This window comes from Pimephales promelas, chromosome 4 (genome assembly GCF_988280905.1).
Source record: "Pimephales promelas chromosome 4, fPimPro1.hap1.1, whole genome shotgun sequence".
NCBI classification, from domain to species: domain Eukaryota; kingdom Metazoa; phylum Chordata; class Actinopteri; order Cypriniformes; family Leuciscidae; genus Pimephales; species Pimephales promelas.
The window spans coordinates 43,865,414-43,892,460 of NC_142772.1; the positions used below are offsets into that span (position 1 = coordinate 43,865,414).

At 38.1% G+C, this 27,047-nt stretch overlaps 1 protein-coding gene across 4 annotated transcripts in view; it reads left to right on the plus strand.

Moving 5' to 3' along the window:
• Nucleotides 1–10,509: 10,509 nt before the first annotated feature.
• Nucleotides 10,510–27,047, plus strand: part of nos1 (nitric oxide synthase 1 (neuronal)) — a 69,439-nt gene continuing 52,901 nt past the window's right edge. For 3 of the 4 annotated variants that reach the window (XM_039659973.2, XM_039659975.2, XM_089130562.1), the window contains exons 1-3: nucleotides 13,981–14,166; nucleotides 15,991–16,724; nucleotides 19,904–20,030. In XM_039659973.2, the coding sequence (XP_039515907.1) occupies nucleotides 16,018–16,724; nucleotides 19,904–20,030 (834 nt within the window). In that variant the 5' untranslated portion in view covers nucleotides 13,981–14,166; nucleotides 15,991–16,017. Of the gene's footprint in view, nucleotides 10,703–13,980; nucleotides 14,167–15,990; nucleotides 16,725–19,903; nucleotides 20,031–27,047 lie in introns of those variants that run through there. The other variant, XM_039659974.2, reaches the window with a different exon arrangement.

Here is a 27,047-nt window from a genome sequence, read left to right on the forward strand (position 1 = left end):
AACATGCCTCTCAGAAGCATCTGATTAAAATGCAAAGCATTTAATTACTTATGACAGGACGTGTTTACCATCATGTTATGGCATAAAAGAAGCCCCATCACACACACACACACACATAACAGCTGATTTCATAATTCCACAAGTCTTTAACCAACGCAGAATTGTTAATTTTTCAACGCACCCTGCTTTGAGGCACATTTTCATGTAATTTTCAACGTAGGCGAATGATTTGCTGCTTTGATAATTACCAAATAATTCACATTCCGGATAATTAGAGCAAACAACCCTGTGAGCGAGAGAATTCATTAACAATCTTCACCTCTGATGCTTCGTTTGAAAGGCACATCACACATTCCATCTCTCTCATGGCACTCATTTGTAAGACTCTTTGGATATCATCTGATTAGCTTTCTGAACGTTTCCTCGATTCTGTTGGTGGGAGAAATCTTTGTTTTTCTTTAATCAGTTCATTACGGTTATTTACATTTCATTTCATGTGGCCCCTTCTGTTGAATCTGATTTAAGTAATGAATTCAACCAAACTTTACTGTAGATTTCAGTATTCTGAACTGTACCCAACGGCCTCCCTGTGTACACAGTGCTCAATCTGCCCAAGATTTTTGGCAGTTATTATCAGTAAATACTTGAAGATTCATACAGCCTGGGTCAATGAACTGTGCTGTCATGGCGGACAGAAAAAGTTCCTTGAGTGAACCTTGAATGTATCCCAGAATCCCTTGTGCTGCAAAAAAAAAAAAAAAAAAAAAAAAGGATGAAAGGAAACACGTCATGTAAATCAACATCATTGCAGAGAGTTGCACCATCAGCCATTGCACACAATGTAACATAAAAACAAAAGGCAAAGTTAGAAATATTCTATTTTGGCCAAGAACCGCCCTCTTAAACGGTAAGACATTATAATTAAGATTAAAATTTCCTGATAATTTACTCACCCCATGTCATCCAACATATCCATGTCATTCTTTCTTCAGTCAAAAATTAAATTACGTTTTTTTGAGGAAAACATTGCAGGATTTTTCTCCATATAGTGGACTTCGATGGGAACCAACAGGTCCAAATTGCAGTTTCAATGCCGCTTCAAAAAGCTCTACACGATCCCATTCTCTAGAAAAATAATTGATCATTTTCTTTGAAAAGAAAGATTTATATACTTTTTAACCACAAATGCTCATCTTGCAGTAGCTCTGCGATGCATTACGTAAATAACGTTGGAAAGGTCAATTGCAATAAGGCGAAAGAATCGATGCAGTGTTTACAAAGTGAACGTGCAAAGACAAGTCAAATACCCTTTACAAAAAAAAGGTAAAACAACGATGTCGGACAATTAGATGGTACCCCGATACTTCTGCCTAATTCAGTGACCTTTCCAATGTGAATATGTAATGCGTGGCACAACGCAGAGTGTTTTTTGAGAGAACGCATTTGTGGTTAAAAAGTATATATTTTTACTTTTTTTTTTTTAGAAAATGACCATTCATTTCTCTAGATAAGACTCTAATTCCTTGGTTTGGATCATGTAGAGCCCTTTGAAGTTGCATTGAAGCTTCAATTTGTACCTTCAACCCATTTGTTCCCATTGAAGTCCATTATATGGAGACAAATCCTAGAATATTTTCCTCAAATACCTTCATTTCTTTTCGACTGAAGAAAGAAAGACTGGGGGTGAGTAAATTACCAGGAAATTTTTATTCTGATTTATTCTTTAAATTCTATTTTAGATATTCCTAATTGCATTCAAACGAGTTACCAAAGTGAGTTTCCCTGAGAAGGGGAACGAGATGCTGCGTCATGGAGTTGACGCTATGGGGAACGCCATCATCGTGACCGTGTCTAAAACACGGCTTACGCAGTCATTGGTGTCATAGCACCTGTAAACTATAAAAGTCCTCAATTCTTTTGTATGAAGGAGACATGCAGGCAAGCCCTAGGACGTGACGGAGCATCTAGTTCCTTTCTCGGCGAACTGTCCTAACCTTTATGTTCCCTTTTGATGTGGAAAGGCACTTCCCACGGCATGCTAAGGGAATGTCTGTCTCACTAAGCTGTGAATATGCACAAACATAGTGGGCAATACCTAAATTGACTACGGATTACTTACTATAGCTGGAGTCCGAGCGCGTCAACCCCAAGGGCGCATCCAAAACAGCCCGTTCTCATCCCAAGACTAAGACACCCTCTTATCTAACTGGCGCTTTTGACCATACCTCAACATCTGATGTTTTTCTGACTGCCTCTTGACGGCCCAAAAAGTCAATGAAGAAAATGTTTAAATATCCCAAGTGACTACCGTGGCTCAACTATATGTTTATCAAGCGACGCGAATACTTTTTGTGCGAAAAAACAAACAAAAATAACGAGTTTATTCGACTATTTCTTTTCTTCCTTGTAGGCCAGAACGAGACTTCCTTATAGATTTCCACGACGCATGCGCGAGAATTGCGATCTGAAGTAGTGCAAGCTGGCGTAAGCAGATCGCAATTCTCGCGCATGCGTCGTGGAAATCTAAGGAATTCTCGTTCTGGCCTACAAGGAAGAAAAGAAATAGTCGAATAAACTCGTTATTTTTGTTTGTTTTTTCGCACAAAAAGTATTCGCGTCGCTTGATAAACATATAGTTGAGCCACGGTAGTCACTTGGGATATTTAAACATTTTCTTCATTGACTTTTTGGGCCGTCAAGAGGCAGTCCCTTAGGAGCCAATGTGGTAGTTATACAGCTCTCAAATTTAATCAAAAATATCTTCATTTGTGTTCCGAAGACGAACGAAGGTCTTACGGGGTTGGTACAGCATGGGGGTGAGTAATTAATGACTTCATTTTCATTTTTGGGTGAACTAACCCTTTAAAGGACAACTCCGGCGCAAAATGAACCTTTGGTCTAATTACACATTGCTACCTAGTCAACCGTTTTCTGAGATTTGTTTTCATGATTGCCGAATGTAAATAGTTTTATCTCTAAAAACAGTTTAGCCTATAACGCTAGTATATAGGGCATAGAGTAATGACAAATAAAAATAGCTTACTGTTTACTGTGTGTATAAAATATCTTCTTATTAAACTGTATGGACACTGACAAAGTTCTCAATGCTTCGGTTTGAATGTAGAGACCCTTGTTATGCTGTCGTGTTGGTGTGGGGCTATTTTGAGCCTTGTTAGTGGTAATAACAAGCGATTTTTATTTGTCATTACTCTATGTAATTAGACTAAAGGTTCATTTTGCACCGGAGTTGTCCTTTAACATCAGTTACTGTAGATGACGCTATCTAACCCTAACCCTACCCCAGACCTCAACCTACCCGCATCATCTAAGGCTGTGTGTCCACCAAAGCGTTTTTCCACGCGCCTGGTGTATGTTTTCAATTGTTTTCAATGGGAGCGCCACCTTTTTTAAACGCCATGAGCGTACCGAGGCGCTGAGCTTTTTTTTCACTCTGAAGCGCCCGGCGTTTTTACTGGTCGCTGGGAGTTGAAAAATGTTCAACTTTGGATAAAACGCAGCGCTCATCACTGTCACATTTTACCCAGCCGTCCAATCACAGTGGAGGAGGAGGGGCGGGACTAATACCACACCGACCAACTGTCACAACATTCAAACTGCTGCATATATTCTGTATCATAGCAACGAAACGTCTCAACAGAAAAAAACTCTGCGCTGCCAAAACGCTCTCAAGCGCCCAAAGCACGGCGTCTTCAGCAGAGCGTCTAGCGTTTTCAGCTGGCTAAAAATGCTTTGGTGGACACACAGCCTAACTGACGCTAAAGGTAAAGCATCAGTTAGATGATGCCCTAGGATAGCGTCATCTAACTGACATTAATGGGTGCCCTAAAACGTATGGTCAAAAGCGTGGGATGAGAATGTGTTGTCCAAAATGGCTAAAAGACTACTTGGTGGTGCTATTCCCTAATGCTGGGGCCACACCACAAAATATTCGAGCCGGTTTCTCCCCTTCCCACAATCCTAAATGAAGTCCGGATTATCTTGATGGTTCTACAGATTATTTTATCAGATTGTCCTGTGTTGTGAGGTGTGTTAAGAGTGATCGAACCTGCTCAGAAGAACGCCAGAGCCAATCAGTAATCCTGTGGGGGAACCCAGAGGACAAACGCTCACGTTCTATGTTGATTGTCAGGTGGAACGAAACGACACCCAATCAGAAAGCGAGCTGACAGAAGGCGGAAATACAACAACCACAGTCATGGCTCATTTTAACACAGTCTCATCCCAAAAAGTCATATAACTGACGTCTTGGGGCGTATTTTGACCATACGTCAATATCCGCCTTTTTAGGGCCCCCTTAAACGTCGGTAGATGGCGATCCCGGGCCGTCATACAACTGACGCTTTACCTTTAACGTCAGTTAGGTTTAGGGTTAGGTTTAGGTATGGGGTAGAGTTAGGATCCCATAAACTCATCTACCGACGTTTAAGGGGGCCCTAAAAAGGCGAATATTGACGTATGGTCAAAAGACGTCCCAAAACGTCAGTTATATGACGTCTTGGGATGAGACCGGGTTGCTCATTTACATGTAAAGTCCATGCATTCCAGGCACTATCATAGCAATTTCTTTCTTCCTGCCTATCGTCCGCCATGTTTATTCTGAAGTGCACAGTCGGTACTCTGTTTGAAAATCTGTTTTTGTGTGGTGTGTTGTCTTCTTCACATCACGGCACACCACACACTATAGGAGATAAAGTGTTAAATCTAGGATGCTTTGTCCTCATGTTTGAGGTCTCTCACATTTTGAAAATCTTAGATTTGAAATATCGTTTGGTGTCCCAATAGCGAGAGGATATACCCAAGCTTCTATGCTTTATTAAGGAAAAATTCCAGCCAATTCCACTTTCGTTAGCCTTATAAGGCCCCAAGAGCAAAGCTCTTAGGGAAGATATGCCCAGCTATGTCAGCACTTTGATAAATTCTTAAGGGAGTATATCAACTATGACCTTTGATATACCAAAAGTTCCAGGGGGAGAATGAATCCCTCAAATTCAAAGAAAGGACTCAAAGACGAGAGCAGCGTAATTGCCAAAGACTCTCGCTATCAAAAGTGGTGGGTCACTGTCCTGCAGAGTTTAGCTCCAACTTGCCTCAACACACCTGCCTGGAAGTTCCTAGTTTGCTGAATAAGACCTTCATTAGCTGGTCCAGGTGTGTTCAATTGGGTTTGGAGCTCTACAGGACAGGATCAGGATAGAGCATTCACACCCTGCTTGAGCAAACATATCTCTCCAGGATCCATTATAAAAGACTCAATTCACCCGTAATGAGCTTCATAATTCAACGCAAAATGAAGTCGTATACAAAAATGACATTACGTATACAACATGTTTCTGTATCAGGCCTCATGTTGCTCATTCGATTCATGCCATTCATAACGATTCATGATCTCAAAGTCAATCTTATTGTGCTCCAAACTCCTTTCCCACACATTTCACCTCACAAAACATCCCATATTCTGCAAAAAATGAGGATAAATGGCTGTGTACATATTGTACAGTGATATTTCTATAGTTTTTCTACTCTTGTAAGCAAATGGTATTTATAACAGCAGATGTCATGAATGTCAGCTCGGTTACCAAATATGTGTTTATGTTGTGCCGCTTTTGTTCAGGTTCTACTTTTGCTCGCAAAATAAAGACTTATTTAGAAAAAAAAAATGATGTTTTTGCATGATTTTTGACAAATGTGTTTATGAACGCATGAGGAAAAAGATGGCCCAGAAAAAGAAAACACGTGACCAAATGTCACATCGGGCTGATAATGAAATTTGAGTTTTGCCATGTTTTTTGTTCAGGCACTGCATGTGAATTGATGAGATTAGAGGAAAGAAGTGCAGGTTAACAGTATGGTGCCTCAGTAAGGGATGTGAGTCATAACTTATTCATCTTCCAAATTTCAACCCTTGTTCTGATATTGAAATTAGATCATTAACGCACCACAATTCCTGTGAAAATGACCTTGGGTCATGGGTCATGAATAGACATGGGCTATTTTGCCCGTCGGCTATCTTAACAAAACCCAAACACAATTTCCCCAACAGATTTATTTTTCGTCCTGATGTTTGTTAATTGTATTTATTATTATAAATTCAATGTTAATCGATAAAATGTTTACGTAATCTAAATGAATACGTTTTAAAGCCTATACCATGCAGCAATCCATCAAAAGTGATGTAATGATAGGCTATAAGTCTGTGGTATGTGTGAGTTTCATCCGATTTTATACAGTAAGTAAATCTCTTTTAGGGTTTGGGAGCAAAGTGGGTGCTGTCAATGACATGAATGGAAAAACTGCCCTACCAACATTTTAATTTTATGCTTTTTGCTCACTCTGAGCCACTGAATGTTCCCGTGGAATTTATATTTCTGAACGCTGTCATTAACTTATGACCTTTTGCTCTCTCTACATTCTAAAGGACAAAGTAATGCAACCCCGTGCTAATGGGGAGCCTCGTCATTTTGAAAGGGCAGAAAGTCACAACATAATCACAGTAATCATGAACATAATCACTGACAGGTAACTCTCTTTACCTTTTGATATGCCTACACATTTTCAAAGTGTCTATAAGGCGATTCATATCTCAACATCAATTGATTGATTGTTTGAGGATAATCATGCTTTCATCATTAAGAAAATGTAATGGTGTCTTTTGGAAGACAAGACAACCCACTAATTTCCACTGAACTTACACTGCCGTTCAAAAGATATCACTTTAAATCAGAAATACAGTAAATGCAGTAATATTTCACAATGCTAGACTGAAAGTGTTCAAAAGGCTCCTATACATGACCAATCGCACCCTTCAACATCAGAAATGATCACGTGTAAAGAATAGGGAAAGCAGTTGCACCGGGCAGATGTAATCAACACGAGCTCACTCCATCGCATGTTGGTTGGCAGCATCTGAATATTACTGATGTAATATAGTGTGCTTGAATAGAAAAAAGCACACCTGTCAATTGAAATTATCATCAGTAAACACTTTCAAAGAGGTTTGGTGTCTGCCGAGTGAATTCACTACATTCTGATGTCATTACACAGGTCTAACCGACTGTCTGCAGGGGTTCGAGACAACCCGGATTAGTGTACACTTAAACCTCAGTTACAGAAAGTAACAAGTAATACTTGAATAAACTGAAGTTGGTCATTTTCAGCTGGACAAAAACTACTAGATCTTAGCCACGATATTTTGGGCAAATTTAACATCACTGCATTCACAGACAAGGAAATCTCACAATGCGCTATGACAAGCTCTGTAAATAATTCCACTTCAAATGAAGCAATAGAAACTACAACTTTAATACACTTTTCAATGTACTGAATTGAATTTGATTCGATAACTTCAGTGCTTCCACATGCAGGAACGGTATATTGCCTCATGAATTCAGCATGCATCTGCATTAAAACCCAAATATAGATATAATTGCTAGACTGCAGCATTTATTACAACAAATGCCAGGTTTGCCCTTTTAAGCCCGGACAAAGTTACCATCGCAGCCATTATCTCAGCGTGCAGGGACAACAAAACCACAAGGCCCTTCAAACAAAAAGGCCACGTCATATTGAACTGGTGATGTGCCTTCTGCATATTGAAAAAGCAAAAGTGCTGATGCTTGTTTTTCTATATTACACAGTTAATTCTGTCAATTAACTTAGTCTTTTTCAAACCTCCGTATAGCTAATTTTACACAATGCTAATGTAGCATATAAGTAAAACATCTGGATGTAATCAACTCAATGAGAGACTATGAAGAGTTCAGATGCAAAAGCCTCTAAATGCCATTTGAAATTTTCTTCTTTAACGATGATTTTTATCAAACTTGTATATTTCATTAATTTCACTTAAATAACAATTAATAGGTAATTATCATTGCCATTTAAGTGAAATCACTGAACTTAAATATACAAGTTTGATAAAAAATCATCATTAAAGAAGAAAATTTCAAATGGCATTTAGAGGTTTTTGCATCTGAACTCTTCATATAATTTGTTTGTATACTAATACAATATACCAACATTTTTCACAAGGTCCCAGCAGATTTATTGTTCGTCCCTCAATGAATTGTTTGTGTGAACATCATCATGCTTTCATAATTATGCAAATGATATATTGGAGTGTTTGATAAGACACTAATTTCTATTGAACATATGTTCAAAAGTCTGGGGTTGGTAAACATTTTTAAAATGTCTCTTATGCTCAATAAGACAGTAAATACAGTACTATTGCAAAATAAAATAGTTTCCATTTCAATATATTATAAAATGTAATTTAACCTGTGATGCAAAACTGAATTTTCAGCATCATTACTCCAGTCTCCAGTGATTCTTTAGAAATCATTCTAATAACTGATTTGATGCTCTATAAACATTTATATATTTTTTTTAATCTGAAAATTGTGCTGCTTAATATTTTTGTGGAAACCATGATACCTTTTTTAAGGATTCTTTGATCAAGAAAGTTCAAAAGAACACTGTTTATATGAAATATAAAATCTTTTGTAACATTGTAAATGGATTTAATCTCACTTTTGATGAATTAAAGAATCCTTGCTGAATAAAAGTAGCCTATTAATTTCATCAAAAAATAAAAACCTTTTGAATGGTAGTGTATATTTAAGTACATTCATTTGGCAAGATATGCAGAGAAACCAGCAGTTAAAGAATAATTTGGTTGTACATTTTACCAGAATAAATTAGTTCATGGCATGCTGAAAAGATTGTGGTGTCTTTTAAGCTTATCTTTCTAGCATAGTTATGAATATGCATGAAACCACCTGACGGTCAGGGTGTGGCTGGTTAATAAGGGTCAGTTAGCCTTGAGGCCATCAGTAGACGCTGTTACGACTGCATTGCGCTCTACATCAAATGGACTTGTCCTCTATCATCAACCTTTAATGTCACACCAATTACTTGTGGGCACAGTCACTTAGTGTTCAAACATCACATGACCTCTGACCCAACATAGGGCGTATGATGAATAAAAATATATAAAAATGACCTCTGACTTGACGTATGTTGCCGGAAGCCAGTGATTAGTTTATAAAGTAGAAGAAAATTTTTCTTGCAAAAACCTGTTGCTGCGTTTCAGAAGGCATTTATTAACCCACAGGAGTCGTATGGATTACTTTTATGATGGCTGGATGGATGTGCTTTTTGGAGTTTCAAAAAGGATATTATTTAATATAACATAAATGAGTTATGGAGGCCTGAAAACTGATGCTTCATAAGATTTTTAAGGGTTTAGACATGCAAGAGTGGAACAGTTAGCTATGTACAATATAATACTGTATATCGCTATAGCCTACTGATACCCTTCAGACTATGAGATCAGAGTGAGTGAGGAGTGTTTCTGACTTCAGAGGTCCAGGGGCCGTACTGCAGTCGCTCTCATGCCTGACATGCCACTGAGACTATGATTACAGGCAACATCTGTCACATTTATCTCGAACATACAGTTATCTACCTAAAATGCAGCTGACCTGTCACAAATCTAACCGAGTTTTGTCAAAAATACCCCGGCTACGACGTCAGAAGGCTGCTATCATAGATTTGTCATGTGAAATATATCAATTCAGATTCAGACCTCTGCAGGCTGGGAAATAGAAAAACATTCTTATGTTATTTCTAGTGAAATCTATTCTCAAAATATCTCACACAAGGTTTAATGGTTTTTATTTTGTATTACCTTGAGTTATTATAGTATATAGCTAACACTAAAACCATACAAAACACATTTTTGTTAGGCCTACTTTAAATAAAAGTTCAATAGAGGCTATGTAAGATTTTTGTAATAAAATATTCAAAAACCAATTTCACAGTGTGATATATTTCATGCAGTTGTGTAAGTGCATTATCCCAAACGTTCCCAAGGATTTGTAAATCCAGAGAAATTCCTGTTTTTAATAATGGCTCATCCCTGGTCATTGTCGCCTATAAATGACGTAATATCCGCGCTATCCTCGGTTTCCGCTTATAGAAACCTTACAATGGGCTATATGCACGCATAAATTCCGCATTTGACGCAAGGATGCTCGTCCATTTCCGGTTGTGGAGATTAAAGCGGAGGAAAACCGAGGAAAACGGGATTATGGCAGAGTCTTCCAAATTTACTGTCCTCCAGTCTTTGAAATGAAACGTACATACGTTTAGATGTAATTTTATATATAGTTATATTTATTTAATATAATTTTAAAAAGAAGCATAAACACAACGAGGGGTGTCTGTTTTATCTGTTTTTGTGACTAACGTTTCTTTAGTATAACCATAGAGTATAAAATTCAATTCTCGGTATTGCATTGGACTCTACGATCGGCGGAAGTTATCGAGCATCCCTAATGCTTCACCGGAAATACCGCCGTGCATAGAGCCCATAGATTCCTCATTAGCGGCCGTAAAGTTTCAATGGTCCGCTAATATGTATCCCTCCCTAATGAGGAATCTATGCATTCATTTCTATGATACAAAACAATATCTCGCACACCGCTGTTGTGTTGTGTCGTTAAATCAATATGGTTCAAGATTACAAACTGGCGAGTTCAGAAAATCCCCCAGAACTTAAACATAGCTAGATCAACTTAGCCAAGCAGGCTTTGGGAAAAACAGAAATAAAACAAGGATCAATTTCAGCGTGGCATTTTGGGGAGAGCTCCCCACAGAGACTCCGCTCTCGCATGTGTTTTAGGTAAGTAAATATGATTTATTGTACACTACAGTTGTAGCCTACTGCACTTGCTTCAGTAATGCTTTTTATCAAGTCTGGTGAACAAGTCTGGCAGTGGAATTGAGTAGCCAGCCATTACTTGCAATTACTGTGGGTTTGTTCAAATGTAGGCTACTTTTAGTACGATTGTGTAAAACTGCGCAGCATTAAAGGAGTAGTTCACTTTTTAAAAAACTTTTGCTGATAATTTACTCGCCCCCCTGTCATCCAAGATATCCATGTCTTTCTTTCTTCAGTCGAAAAGAAATTAAGGTTTTTGATGAAAACATTACAGGATTTTTCTCCATATAATGGACTTCGTTGGGAACCAAACGGTTCAAGGTCCAAATTAAAGTTTCAGTGCAGCTTCAATCAATGGGCTTTAAACGACACCAGATGGTGAGTAAGGATCGCGCACGTTTGGGCTCATGCCGACGCGTCGAGTACGTCGACGCACGACAAGGGAGCTCAGCAGCCAGCTAAACTTTTACTACCCTGTTAGAAAAAATATATAGTTGCATAGTTTCATGTGGTTCTTCTCCCTCCCTGTATGAGAAAGAACAACATAACCAACAAGAAAAAGTTTCCATGGCAACCAGAGGGGAAAAAAATCATACATTCACATAAAATCATACATTCACAAGTGTGTGTGTTTACCTGTGTGAAATCAGAGGCAAAACAGGCTAAATTGTATTTCATTGGACTAATATATATATGAAGCGTTCAGATGCAAAAGCCTCTATAAATGCCATTTGAAATTTTCTTCTTTAATGATGATTTTTATGAAACTTGTAGCCTATATATAAGTTCAGTAATTTCACTTAAATAACAATTAATAGGTAATTATCATTGCCATTTAAGTGAAATCACTGAACTTAAATATACAAGCTTGATAAAAATGATCATTCTAGAAGAAAATTTCAAATGGCACTTAGAGGCTTTTGCATCTGAACTCTTCATATATATATTACACAGACAAGAACTGGCAGTGGCAATGTGACTCAACCCACAATCTCTCGCAAACTGAAAATATGGTTATAAAAAGAAATGCCAAAATAGTAACATTTGTAATTTCAGCTAAATGTCTTTAGTTTCTGCAGCTTTCATTGAGAGGTTGCATGTGTAAATGTTTGTTTGCTTCTGCTTTTGTGTGTGTGTTTGAATTAGATGGGTGTAAGAAGAAAGTGTGTATGTGTGTGTGTGTGTGTGTGATGAGCCACAGTGCACGGTTTCATTATAGGGCAGATGGCAGCACTCAAGTCGGAAGTGACTGACATAATGGCTCGACCAGGCCGACAGGCCGTGTGTGTGTGTGTGTTTGCATTTATTCACATCAGAGATTGAAAATTTCCCCAGCGCTTGCCCATGCTCGACAGAATCCCTTCAGATTAAAAAATATACACTACATTTATTGCTATAGTCAATGTGAAGTGGTGCTTTTAAGTGTTATTTTGAATGTTAGTAGATGAGTAAGACATTATCTGGTGGTCTCACACTTGTATTTTGATTAAAAAGATATTTTATCATATTTTTATACTATTATTTTTTTCTCTTTTGCACTGCATGCTTTAACAATGCACATCACATAACTTATTTATTCATATAAGTTTAGTTTGTTATAAATACGGTCTTGTTTATTTAAGTCTGTGGTCAGTCTGAAGCGTGTCTCTCCTCCTGCAGTGCAAATTCATATTCGTCTGTATAAATGAAGATCCTGTCGGAATGACGCATTGCAAAACAATATTAAGGCTTATGAAGAAACATCAACATCAGGTTGCAATGTATGTTCAGCTGGTGTTGATACCTAAACCTTAATTCAAAGTCATTATGACTTTAATAGACTAGATTCAGATTTGTCATGCTGCATTGAGAAATATATTTAATACAAAAATAGCATCTCACCTACAAGAATCATTTTATATATATATATATATATATATATATATATATGACTATAGGTTCAACCTCTTATTTAATGAAATCATGTTTTTGTACATCGTGTGGGTGTAAAGTTGTAAACTCAAATATACAGGCTGTACTCAAATATAAAATTGGCAGAGAAAACTTCATAATGCAGTGTGCATAATTAATATTCATTTTCTATAAATTGCGCTAGAGCTTTTAGTGTCCCGAGGTGATAACTACGGTATACGTAATCTGTTATAGAAAGTTTCTGTGTGTGTGGTTCATGATGTTTTCTTTTCTTCTGCTGCTTGACCATGTAATGCAGGAAACCTTTAACACTAATCTTTGAAGGTCCACAGATAAAAGCATTCTTGCTTGGGTGATAACTGTTGTTTTTTACAACATAATACAGGGTTATGTGGTTTAGAATGACCATGGAGCAGTTTTATTTTTGATAAACTTAATAATTCATCTGCTGGGTAAGCCAAACTTTTTTTAATTGAATGGAAAATTAAAAATAAAACACTGTTTAACTTAAGAGTCTCAAACTTTGATGTAGCATTTTTGTCCACTTCAAATTCTAAACAGTTTAAGTATTGTGTACTGTAAAAAAAAGTTGCAGCCTTAAATTTTTAAGTACAATCAACTTGGATAAAGTCATTTCAACTTAAATTACTTTAATTAAAATGAGTTGGATCTATAGTATCTTATAAAAAATAACATATTTTGATGAGTTAAAGCAAAAGCATGTCATCTTAACTTATTGATCATATTTTTTATTTACAGTGAACCTCGACCAGGGCGAGTTGAAACAATAAAAAAACATAAATGCATTTGTGCATTGATTTATTCTGTTAATCATATTTGGTTGCTTAAAATCAAAGTTAAATTGATAACACATTTAGAAAATTATAGTGCACATCTGAAAACATAACAGAACGTCTCATCATAAATCTAATTATAAACCAGACCTGACCTTTTACCGTCTTGCCTCAAAACAGTTTTTTATCTTGCAAATGCTGTATAGTTATTTGTACTCCTACTCGCAGCTTATACTGTGTTGGTCTTAACCTATATGATGGTGATTTCACCCGTTTAGTTAATATTTTAGGTTAAACTTGGCATTAATTTATAATCCTTTCCGGTCTCCCATATTTCAAATAATGTTGGTTTCTGCTTTAATTATAAATGTTTTAACAGTCAAAATGAAGATAAACACATATTACTGTGCAAATCTGATTCCTTCCGATATATGTGAGTGCAGTGGGGTTGTAAAACCCTCCCATTGAGGGAGGCAGAGCCTCGGGAGGGATGGATGACAGAATGACAGCAGTGCGCGCGGAATAAATGCTCGCGCACCGGAGCGGCAGGAGCGCAGAGCTTCTCACGCGCGGCGTGTTTATACAGCGGCTCGCGCAGACATGCCACGCGTCTTCTGAGTGGGACATCAAGAAGGAAAAGTCTGAACCTTCCATCGGAATATTGGCAAGGTGATAACCGCACTGTGTGAGGCGATTTTTATAGCTTTTGAAAGTGGAAAGGTAAGTTGCGTTGCTTTTATATATTTTATTTACTCTCGAAAGTATATTTAGTTTATTCGACATTTTTTTGGCGAATCGCAAACTGTAATATACGATGCTGTTTTCTGAAATGGGCATGTGGAGTTGCTGGAGCTCTGATGCAACTGGTGTGTCCTGTTGAACATGCATCTGCAGGTCATTGCTTTTGATAACTCCTGCATAGTTGGCTCACATTTATTATATTTTGGTTTTAAAAAAGGTCTATAGGCTGTAATTAATTTAATGTATTTGTGAATGTGAAGAACCGTCAGTGTGTTTCTATCTTTATATATTAAGAGAAGGTTTGAAGCATGCACTTTATAATTATTTCCCATTTTTTAGCAGAAATATCTGTGCATGAGATTTATTTAAACATAATTGTTTACTGATTTTAATTAGCCTACTTTTTTTTAAACCGACCACAATATGTGTGCAAATCAACTGATTTTTAACAACGAAAGCTTTTTTGTATACGTCTTGGTAAATTATGCTATTATTATGATAATATCACACGATTCACCAATATGTTAACTGTTTGAATTAATATGTTTGGCAATGCACGAACTGTTTATCCCTGATCTGACAGTTAAATTGCTTTCATTAATGAAACCTAATGAAGTCAGCTTGATATGTTGTCTTGCATAAAACCAGTTAAGTAACCAAAATGAAGCATCTTTTCTAATCGAGGAATGTAAGATCTTAGATATTGTGCATGAATTTTCAATGGGAAATGTCATTTCAACAAATGCATTTTTTTTGTTTTATTTCATCATCCACCAATAGTTCTTGAAATGCTGGGAAACTGCTTTGCAATTGAACGTTGTTAGTTAGCTAGTTTTTTCCCCCTATTCTTTATTACAATCACAACTCTAAATCTGAATTACTAATGTCTCATTTTGAGAGAATTGGACAATAGTTGTTCACACGAGGCATATGCGTTTCATGCTGCCAAGAAAGGCGAGATGCAGGAGGACTGTATATTATAAGTGTTTCTTACATGAACGTTTAATTGAGACTGAGCATGATGCTGAAGGAAATGCTACTGGCTTGTCAACAGAAAGGAAAGAGTGAATTGAAGTTCACAGCTTGTACACTGTGAAATGAGTCACCACTCTCTCATTGAAATTATAAAAAAAAAAAATATTGTGATAAATTGAACTGAATGACTTTTTCTTAGAAATAATGACTTGCATTCAAAATCAAGCAATAGTTTGTCCAAAAAAATTCAATTCTGTCATTATTTACTCGCCTCGTGTTGTTCCAAACCCAGATGAGGCTATTATATTTCTGTAGAGCAAAAAAAAATGAATTTGGAGCAATCTTCACAAACAACTATAAATTTCAATTCTTCTGAAGCTCTACAATAGTTTTGTATGAGAACTAGACTGAAATTCAATTGAATAATGTTCACTATTTGCTGAAGTTCGCCTTCAGTGAGCTGAAAACTAAAGTCAGTGAACCAGATCAAGAGTTCATTGACAAAATTCAAAATTCATTCACAAATCGGACTGATCAAAGCACGTAGAGCATGAGTCGTATGGACTACTTTCATGTCATTTTTTGTTGCTTTTTGTTCCATGGAAATATTAAAGAGTACAAGCTTAGAAGAAATTATTTTTGTTAAAAGAACTTGCTATATTCATAGTTGGACCTAATTGAAAGTCTGAATATTTTCTTAAATGTCACAGGATGCCATCAGCACAATGAAAATGTGAATTTTATTGACCTATGTTTTGCATCTCCGCATGTCTTCGCCTGACACATTTGACATGTTGCTCTCCTTTGTCACGTTCAACTCAATTGCAGATCAGCGCTGACGTACAGGAAGACACAATGCAGGAATCTGAGCCCAGCGTGTGTCAGCTGCAGCCCAACATCATCTCGGTGCGCCTCTTCAAAAGAAAGATCGGTGGGCTGGGCTTTCTGGTCAAACAACGTGTGTGCAAGCCGCCCATCATCATCTCCGACATCATTCGAGGCGGGGCGGCAGAGGAATGTGGGCTGGTCCAAGTCGGCGACATTGTCCTGGCCGTCAACAACAAGCCTTTGGTGGACCTGAGCTACGAGCGTGCGCTCGAGACCCTGAAGAACGTGTCGACCGAAAGCCACGCCGTCCTGATCCTCCGTGGACCAGAGGGTTTCACGACTCACCTGGAGACCACGCTGAGCGGCGACGGTAAACCCAGAACGGTTCGAGTCACCAGGCCCGTCAACCCCCCTCAGAGCAGGCCGTGCGAACGATGCTCGCCCCTCACGCCCAACATGACCAAAGAGCTCAGGGCGATAGAGAACCTGTCCTCTGCCTACACTCCCGGGAAAGAACCGTGGGAGAACAAACCCCTGATTCCCCTGCTGGCCCAGGACACTCTGATCAGAGAAGGAGGCCATTCAGCCCTCCTCCTCAATGGGGTGGAGGAGAACAACGACCTGTTGAAGGAGATTGAGCCAGTGCTGAAGCTCATCAAGAACAGCAAAAAAGAGATCAATGGAGAAGGTCAGAGAGTCATAGACAGGAAGGATGTCGAGGTGCAGGTGGATAGGTGAGTGATGTCACAAAATTATGTTATGACCCCTTTTACCACAGCGAATCAAATGTAAACTAATAAAAAAATGAAAGGTCACTTAGGTCACCTGGTACAGCTTTGCACTTGCAATGTGAAGCGCTCTGGTACTGCGAAGCATGAGTTAAGACACAAATTCCGAGACTTAATATTGAAAAGTTTAACGTATTTAATACGATTATAATAAGAAATATTATCTTTATTAGTTTCTCTCTCCTCCACCCACACTAGGACTAGGAGGCACGTACTGGGCGACCTCAAATACAAAATATACAGTATGGCATTCCAGGAAATCACTAAACTTTTCAATATATGTACAAATATACTGTAGGTTATGCTTGCATTCTTCATTTTGAATTAAGTGGCATTTAAGAAGGAAAGATGAGTCCACAAACCATGCGCTACCACTTGAAGCTTTTAGAACAAGATATTTCTGGGAACAACTGAACATGAGTAATATCACTACAGGTAATTACATGAGCGCTACTGACTCGAGAAAGGTTTTCTCTCAAAGCATTATTGGTTAAATGTTGTCAACACTCATCAAGAAGACATCCTGCTCTTAGAATTAATTTGACTGTTAAATTTACCTATATATGTACTCCAAAAATCTGCTAAACATTGTCACCATTATTGTGTATTGTCTAAAGTGTATTGAGACCGTGTGTGACAACAAACCTCAATTTAAACACACCTAAAGGATTATTAGGAACACCTGTTCAATTTCTCATTAATGCAATTATCTAATCAACCAATCACATGGCAGTTGCTTCAATGTCTTGACCAGGACCCTAAATGTAATCTCCTGAACTCCAAACTGAATGTCAGAATGGGAAAGAAAGGTGATTTAAGCAATTTTGAGCGTGGCGTGGTTGTTGTTGCCAGACGGGCCGGTCTGAGTATTTCACAATCTGCTCAGTTACTGGGATTTTCACGCACAACCATTTCTAGGGTTTACAAAGAATGGTGTGAAAAGGGAAAAACATCCAGTGTGCGGCAGTCCTGTGGGCGAAAATGCCTTGTTGATGCTAGAGGTCAGAGGAGAATGGGCCGACTGATTCAAGCTGATAGAAGAGCAACTTTGACTGAAATAACCTCTCGTTACAACCGAGGTATGCAGCAAAGCATTTGTGAAGCCACAACACGCACAACCTTGAGGCGGATGGGCTACAACACCAGAAGACCCCACCGGATACCACTCATCTCCACTACTAATTGGAAAAAGAGGCGACAGTTTGCAAAATTGGACAGTTGAAGACTGGAAAAATGTTGCCTGGTCTGATGAGTCTCGATTTCTGTTGAGACATTCAGATGGTAGAGTCAGAATTTGGCGTAAACAGAATGAGAAAATGGATCCATCATGCCTTGTTACCACTGTGCAGGCTGGTGGTGTAATGGTGTGGGGGATGTTTTCTTGGCACACTTTAGGCCCTCTGAATGCCTTCTTGAGCATTGTTTCTGACCATGTCCATCCCTCAATGGCCACCATGTACCCATCCTCTGATGGCTACTTCCAGCAGGATAATGCACCATGTCACAAAGCTCGAATCATTTCAAATTGGTTTTTTGAACATGACAATGAGTTCACTGTACTAAAATGGCCCCCACAGTCACCAGATCTCAACCCAATAGAGCATCTTTGGGATGTGATGGAACAGGGGCTTTGTGCCCTGGATGTGCATCCCACAAATCTCTCCAACCACTGCAAGATGCTATCCTATCATTACGGGCCAACATTTCTAAAGAATGCTTTCAGCACCTTGTTGAATCAATGCTACATAGAATTAAGGCAGTTCTGAAGCGAAGGGGGGTCAAACACACCGTATTAGTATGGTGTTCCTAATAATCCTTTAGGTTAGTGTATTTCCTCTATTTTAATTACATGGCTAGCCAGGTTTTATTTGATGCCTCACAAACTAGATTTTGGGAAAGTTCTTTTTTTTTAAAATGCATTTTTTTTTTCCACAAGTTTATTTATCCCAAATTACTCTTGCATTGAATGTTCATATTACGCTGAAGTGAGCAGGAACTAACAGGCAGTGTGAGAAGCTTCCAGCAACATTAATAGAAGAATGGATATATATATATATATATATAGACATAAATATTATTTTCATTTTGTGATCACACCCCAGTTTTCAAAGTACACCACTTGGTTTGAATTAATTATGCCTGTTTCACTCTAGTGATGTTGTGTTGTCATATTGTTTAACCGAATGAGAGTTACTGTCAGAAATGTGACGAAAATAAAACGCAAGATTATCTTTTAAAATCGATTCAACAACGGAGCAGTTTTTCCTGTGAGTGAGACTGGAAAACCCGTAGTGGAGTGACAACAGAACGCTTAGAGTGCAGAGAGGAACGGGCTTTTGCTCCAGTCCTGGCTTTGCGTCCGCGCCGTTAGGAGCTCAACATCTGTCTCGCATGCACGCTCACTCTAGATTTGAGGATATTTTAACTAATTTGCAGTAAAACTAGTCGATCACGAGGGGCTCAACTGGTAGATCTATAGATAAGCTCATCTTTCAGGTATTTTACCGAGCACCTTGACAATTTAACGTGAGAAATCAGGGGTGTGGCGTGAGAGCGTGAGAATTGGCTCAATTGCGTGAGAGTTGGCAACCCTGCATTAAACAAAAAATGTAAATAATAAATCAACTCCACTCTGATTCCAAGTAATCAAGGGCTTAGGACGTTTCAATTCAGCCCATTGCAGTTTCTGCCAGTAGTGGGCACTCATGCAACGCAATGACGTGCATCCGCGTGAACGCAACAAAGGGAAGTTAGCGAGTGAAGGGCATGACCATTTTGGACTGGAATCCAGCATTTGTCTCCTTAATCAAACACACCTGATTCAGCTTATTATCACACGAGCTGATGAGTTGAAAGGTGTGTTTGATTAGGGAGACAAAGAAAACGTGCAGTGTTGGGGGTCCTGCAGAAGCAGGGTTGAGAAACACCGTTTTAATGGAATTAAAAGTTAAGCTCAATGGATGACATCTGATCATCATCATGACATCTGTTCCCTCAGTTTGTTAACACAAACATAATACACTTACAATAGACAAGAATAAATAAATGATATAACTGAAAGTGTTTTGAGTAGTTTCCTTCTGGCTGATGGTTGAGGTGTGACCTGAACTGTTTGTGACTTTCAGAGACCTTGGTGTGGGAAATGGTCAGAAAGCCCAGCTGGCGTCGGATAACGACAGAGTGTTTGATGACCTCTGGAGAAAGGACAACATGCCTATGGTGCTTAACAACCCTTACTCGGAGAGTGACAAGGTAAAATACAGTCTAAATGGCTTCACGTTTGGCTTTGAAGGACTGCGAGTGAGTCAGTAATCTATGAGTGTTTGTTTTTCTGCTTTAAAGGTGCAAGTTCAGAAATATTGAAGCTGTACTTAAACTGTAAACATGACAGCTGGCTGAAAGTCAATGTCCTTTACTTAAATACAGGACATAGTTCCACATACATCGTTTTATTTGCTAATTATTGAGATGAACTGTTCTTTTACTGTAAAATGTACTTGAGGATTTAAAGCAGAGGTTCTTAAACCATGGATCACAATAGGTTTATTCTCAGTGAAAATCAATGCTTATTACTGCTAATAAAATGCAACTAACCAAATAGGTATGCATGTATGAAAATCGCAATGCAAGAGCCATTAAAGTGTGCATATCATGCTTTTAAATCATTATTTTTTACTTATAAATCATACCGTTGTGGTCTATATAAAGCATAACTGCAATGTTTGGGTCTGAATTCGTCATTTTTATAGCTCCACAGGCCCCTTTTCTGAGGTGCGTCTGTGAGCGACCCGTTTCAAAGCGGCCCCTTTAAATAAAATGGAGTTGCGTCTTTCCCCGCCCGCTTTCCAGGTCGGTGAGTTCACACTCGGTTCAACTCCCCGCGTTCGGCCATTATTGTAGTTTGATAAGAGATATACGATTACTATAGCTTCAAAGAACATTTTTAATCACACGTTAAAAAAATGTCAACAACGGAAGACTTGTCCATCAAGCCTTACATAGATATTCGAGCCAGAGCGAGAGAGTTGAAAAAGACGACGACGAACCTGCAGAACAGTCTTCATATGGATGCAGTTGTACATGTATGTAAGTTAACTATGTTGTGTTATTAGTGAAAGTTGACTATTTGTCTTGTTAAAACAAGCACACTGACAAGATAAATGACTGCGGTCTGATCTTACCACTAAAAATCTGTATTGATAATAATATAATAACTTGCATTTAGAAAGCATCAGAAAACACAGCAGCTAAATGATTTTACCCCTCATTCAGACGAAGTCGATCGGCAAACCCTTCTTTATACTGGCGGAGGTTGTTGAAGAGGGGATCCTTGAAGTGCTTCAGGTCACTACATCCAACAACCAAACATTTTGACTTGCCCTCTCGTAACTTCTGCATCATTGACCTTGGACTACAAAATCGGAGCGAGAAATAATAATGGCGGATTGCTCGAAGTGTTGGACCGGTAGTCAATGTCCTTATTTGTCAGTTCCGCTGCAAATACTGTGACGTAATTGTTAAAAAAAAAACGTCATAGAGAACAGAAAAATCTGAACCGGTTGAAAAATATGACCAAAACAGAATATAAAGATATAAACGAAGCACCTGAAGAGAATAATTTCATCTTTTCTGTACTTATAAACACTCCAAATATACAACAAAATGCATTTAAGGGCTAAAAAAGTGGATTTTGCCGAAAGTGTACCACACACATATAACATACTCTGAAGAATCTGTAATTTAACTTCAAGCTTGTTTTCAAAAGAACCTTCTCTCAAGGAACTAATGGACCTTTGCTTTTGTGAGGAAACTTTTATTTGTGAGATTTTTAAACTTTAACCTTATATTTAAAAAATACAATGTTAAACAAAACCAAAATTTCACATCACACCCATGACTGAAATTATCATCAAAATAAGATTTAGATTCAGTCAAGAAGCATGTCAAGAAGTTCAGGCTGAATTAACTGCAGAAGTGCTTCAAGTACTTCAAGTAGGGTTACTTGCAAGTAAGCCTGTCTCTAGTCTAGCGCCTGTCACATGGTCTTCTCTGTACCTGCCACACAGTGCTGGTGTAGCATGTGTTTCTACAGCCCTGGTTATGGGGGTAGCAGTGCTTACATTTCACATCAGCACATGACTCTCTCATCTGGCCTCTTGTGACGCATTATCTCTCTGAAAGAAACCGGATGGATGGAGGCGATCCAAGAAAGCAGAGAAATGAATGGATGCAGCTGTGTGGTCCAAGACGAAGTTGCTCTCTTTCTCTCTTTCGCGCAATACACTGTCTGGTGGATGATTAATCATCAGTGAGTAAGACGAGGAAGGGAGGAGGAGAGTGCAAGAGAAGTAGAAAGACAAGAACACGGGACATAGTTATATTTGTGATTATTGTGCACGATGCTTGACACTATTAGTGTGACTGAAAGATGCAATGACTGTTGAGATGATCTATGAACCCTTAGACTCAGAGCATGTCCTACCAGGCACAAAGTTCCTCCGCAATAAGTGCAAAACTGCTGCAGCCAATCAGACAACATCTAATGAATAATATTTAATATAATTGGGCTTTGTAGTGCAATGTGTGTAATCAACAAATTTTACATAGCCTTTATCGCTTGTTGCTGCAAATTCACATTTCACTGGGTCTGAGAGACCCCTAACATCCTGAGTGTGTAGTGTGTACACCCTATTGCCCGGTATAGACCATTTTGCAAGATGTAAACAACACTGGTCCCGAAGCACTTCCTGTTTCAGTTTTTTACATAAAAGCTGGGATAAAATACAACCAACAGAACATATAAAACTGAATCAAAAAGTTAAACAAATATCTTTAAGATTTTTTCTTTACATGTGAAATAAAGAAAACGGTTACAAACTGAAACTGGAAGTGTTTCTGGACCAGTGTTGTTTACATCTTGTGAAATGGTCTTTATACATTGAATGATTTTGGGCTGTCTGAGACAAAAGATGACCAATCGTGGCCATTTATGTGTGAAAGCGGTTCGAAGACGGCTTGCAGCCAAAGATAGTCTGCGATAAGTTTCAGAAATGTTAGCATCAACGCAACATGGCGCTAAAACTTAAAATTGTATTACCTCAAGCTCCATTTGCAAAATTCCCATGCCAGGTCGTTCTCTTTTCTCTTTCTCTTGTAATACCTCTTCTTTTTGTTTTCAGCTCACATAAAAACCATAATTTCCAAAGTGCGCTAATATATTTTACCACTAGCGCATACTGAAGTTTTATTCTTGTACACTAACTAGCGTCGTAGACTAGGATTCCATAGGTGTCATCATCGTACACTCTACATACCCAAGTTTATTAGATTTATGTTATCCACAAGTTTCTTACGCCCCATGAGGCCTTGCGTCAAAAGTGGGCGCGTCTTCCGGTTGGAAGTAAACAAAGCGAGACTTGACATACTTCACACTCGTTCATTCAACAGTTGACAGTCATTCAAGTTATAGCGATCCAAACTAGCTAACGATGTGGGAACACAACCTCAACGAAATTAAATAGGGTGAAATAACAGTACCTTTACCCTCCGCAGTAGTTGATTGGGAGTATTATAATAACATTATTAATAATCAATACTCATCAAGGCATGGTGACAGACAGTTGTGTGAGCTGACAAACAATTAAAATAAAAAATACACACTTAGTCATTGTGCTTTGGAGTTTATTCAAAATTATAAATGAATGTGCTGCTTGAATACATTAACTGGCACATTTGGTATTCTGTCAACACAGGCTTTGATCCTGAGTTTAGGTGTAACATCAGTAGCGAACAGCCAAACACATGCTGATAGAGTTTAGAGAATATTAAGAATTTAAACCAATGTACACAGGAAGATTCGTCATCTTTTGGGAGGTGATGGAAACTAACGTTACAGTCGTTGGCAGGATCACTCTGATTTAGTTTTCGGCTTATGTTCAAAACAATCACGTTTAAGCCACTGAATTAGTTTAGTCCGGTTATACATACAACCGCGAACAGCACATGTTGTCCCTGAGCTCCGTAACGACATCTCTCATAAAGATTTGTGTCTTTAAATAGTAAAATAATTCTCTGAAAAACAGCTAGCCTCTTCGCTAACTAACACACAAAATATCGAATGCTACTTCCGCCGCCTCACCGGAAGTTTCACCCACTTTATTTTTTACAGGAGCGCCCCTCGGAAACTTGTGGATACAGTGTGATTTGTAACGATCTTACAGTATAGGATGCCGAAATCGCACAGTAGCAGGAATAAACGAACTGCGCATAAGGGTTAAGTGTGTGTTATTCAGTCACATTGACTTTAAATGGCTAGCCAGATATGACATTATCTGAAAAGGGTCGATAACACATTCCCTTGTAATCTTCACTTCACTCTGACAGTTAGACCTTGGCTACTCTATAATAACTTGTTATAGCAGAAGTGAATGCTGACATTTTGCACTTTTAGCAATGTCCCACTGACACACAATAGTGGGTAATGAATTTGCTCGAACATGGCCAGCATATTCTTGACACTATTCTTGTTGAGATAAGTGAGCATTAGGCTGCTTTAGACAATTTAAAACTTGTTTTGCATTTCTTTGTCTAGCTGTAAATTGAACAGCTTGATTTTTCTTTTTGTTAGAAGTGTGTGTAGTTTGGAAAGTTAACCTTGCTGACGCATGTTTGGTTGCTTTAGTTATAGCAAAGGCACTAAAGCGTTACAGGTGCGATATTTTGAAATGTTTGAGATAATAGCCTTTCAGTCTGTCTGATGTGGTTGCGTTTGTTTTAGAAATGTGCTGAGTTTTCCAAGGCTAACAGCAGCGCCCTGCATAATTTAAGCACTAATAAGGCTCGCTCGCCCAGTGGAAGTGGTGTGAAGCAGTTGGACAGATGAGCTGCTAACATCATTAAACAATGATCTTGCCGCCTTTTGAAGCTCTCCGTGAAAAATTAGCAATATTTTATCATTTTATACATTTTTATTTATTCCATGCCCGCCTCACAAGTTAAATTATAAAACAGATAGTACCTCTCCTGGATGCTTATGTCAATACAGAATACCACCAGTTAAAAAATGTGATTTCTTAATTGCTATGATACCAAATGCATATTTACCATTAGCTATTGTGTATATCACCACACAGCGCCCCTAAAAAACCCCTTCTGTTATTATTTACCATGTCAGGGGCTGTTTTTTTTTCTAGTAGATGCATGACATTTGATCACTTACAAATTTATGTTTTACTTCTACATTTTTTGCATCTAAAGGATGTTTATTTCAAAGTTGCATGCAAAAATTATAGAAATTAGTCTTTTATTACTATATGCACTCTAAAAATTGCTGGTGTGCTTTAACCCAACTTTGGGTCAAATATATACAAACCCAGCCATTGGGTCAAATTTTAATTACATTTTTAACCCTACGTTTGTGTTTGTCCATATTTGACCCAAAGTTGGATTAAAACAACCCAGCATTTTTAGAAAATGCTTTAATGTAGACACCCTTTAGTACAAATCTCATGCGTAATATGAATATGTAAATACTGTATATTAATCAATATTTGCATATTTGGGATTGGTAATGCATAGAATTTTTGATGTATTTTATAAGGAGATGTTGTGTTATGGATGCAATTTAAGCGTCAATTAAGCTATTTCAGCCCTCTTTTATGAATATTGCAATACATATTAATCAACATTTGCATATTTATGATTGGTGATCATGCCAGTGTTTTATATACATAGATGTTACATTTATTGATGCTATCCCAAATTGGTCAGTGGCTATTGTAGATTCATACAGTACAATCTATCTCCATTAAAGTGAAGATGGATAGATGGATGGACAGATAAGAAATATTGGCTGGAAAGATGGATGGAAAGGCGTATAAAAAACTAATATTAGGTAGGCCCATTTATACAGGCAGTTTCCAAACACAATCTTTTCATCTGATTAGTCATTCCACAATGTTTTATTTATTAGCAGCTTGTGAAATTAGTTTGTCAAATCAGCTCTTGTTACTCTTTTACACAATTAATACAGCTGTATTATGAGAAGGATGAGACGCAGACAAATCCGTTTCCCCTGCGGTGTCTGTTATCAAGCAAAGTTGAAAAACGAGGTGGTGTGTTGAATGTTACGTGAGTGTATCGAGTGCTTGTTTCTGAAGTGCTCCTGTGTGGGTAAGTGGTCTCTCCAAGTGTCGATGCTGTTGCCGATTATTCCAACCCGCTCGAACACGTGGTTGTGTGTGTGTCAGTCGTCGCCCGGGGCAACGCTGTCATAAACACAGAATCCTCAGTTGAAGTTTCATTTTAATTTTACACCATTTAATTCACACCGCCTTCCTGTCACGGTGTACGTTTGTATATATGTAAGGGGTGTATCATATCCGCTTTGGCCCTCATATTTCACTTGTGACAAGATTATTCTTCTCATCCGTTTTACTTCAGATGTCTCACATGCGCAAAATTGAGTGTGGTGTCTTCCGTGCCAGCCAAGTGTAGCGTGGTGGCTTTGAAACAACAATCGTAGCCAGAGAGACATATTTGTCTTCTGAGGAGAATCAAATCGATTGGGTAGAAGGACGCCCACTATTCTGTACATAATGGGCCAAGGCTGATATTGAAGTTTGCATTCATATCATCAGAAACCACCACAATTATGCGAGTGATGTGGTGTCGAAACCGTCGGCCTGTGAACTGGGTCTTCATAAGGAAGATAATGGCTGCTAGATTGATTTCCTTTGGATTAAAGATGTCAACTTGTGATACATTTGTGGATGAAGCAAATTACAGTCATCCTTTGAATGGAAAGTCAATGAGAGCATTTTATTCTCTCTGAAACTCAAAGCTCAATTAAACGTTCCTTAATAATGCTGATTATCCCTTTGACACTTTGAGTATAATTTCTTTCCTTTACCTGCTGGTTGTTAAAATAGCTTAATAAGAATAAATAATTTTGCAAAGAAAGTTCATTGGTGTCAAATATCATTTGTTTTCTTGCAGATTCTCTGATTAACGTCAAACATAAAAACGATCTTTTCGAGACCTAAAAGGCTGTTTCTGCGTAGTGACCTGATAAGGATGGTTACATGTCTGTGTTGATAGCCAAAACATTATTTTAAAGAAATTTAATATTTTGTTTTGTTTAATATTATCATTATTATGCTTTTTATATGAATGATTAAGAAAATGCTATGTTTGATCTACCACAACTCACATGCTTATATGAATATGTCAGTATGTTAATCAATATTTGCGTATTTATGATTAATGAAT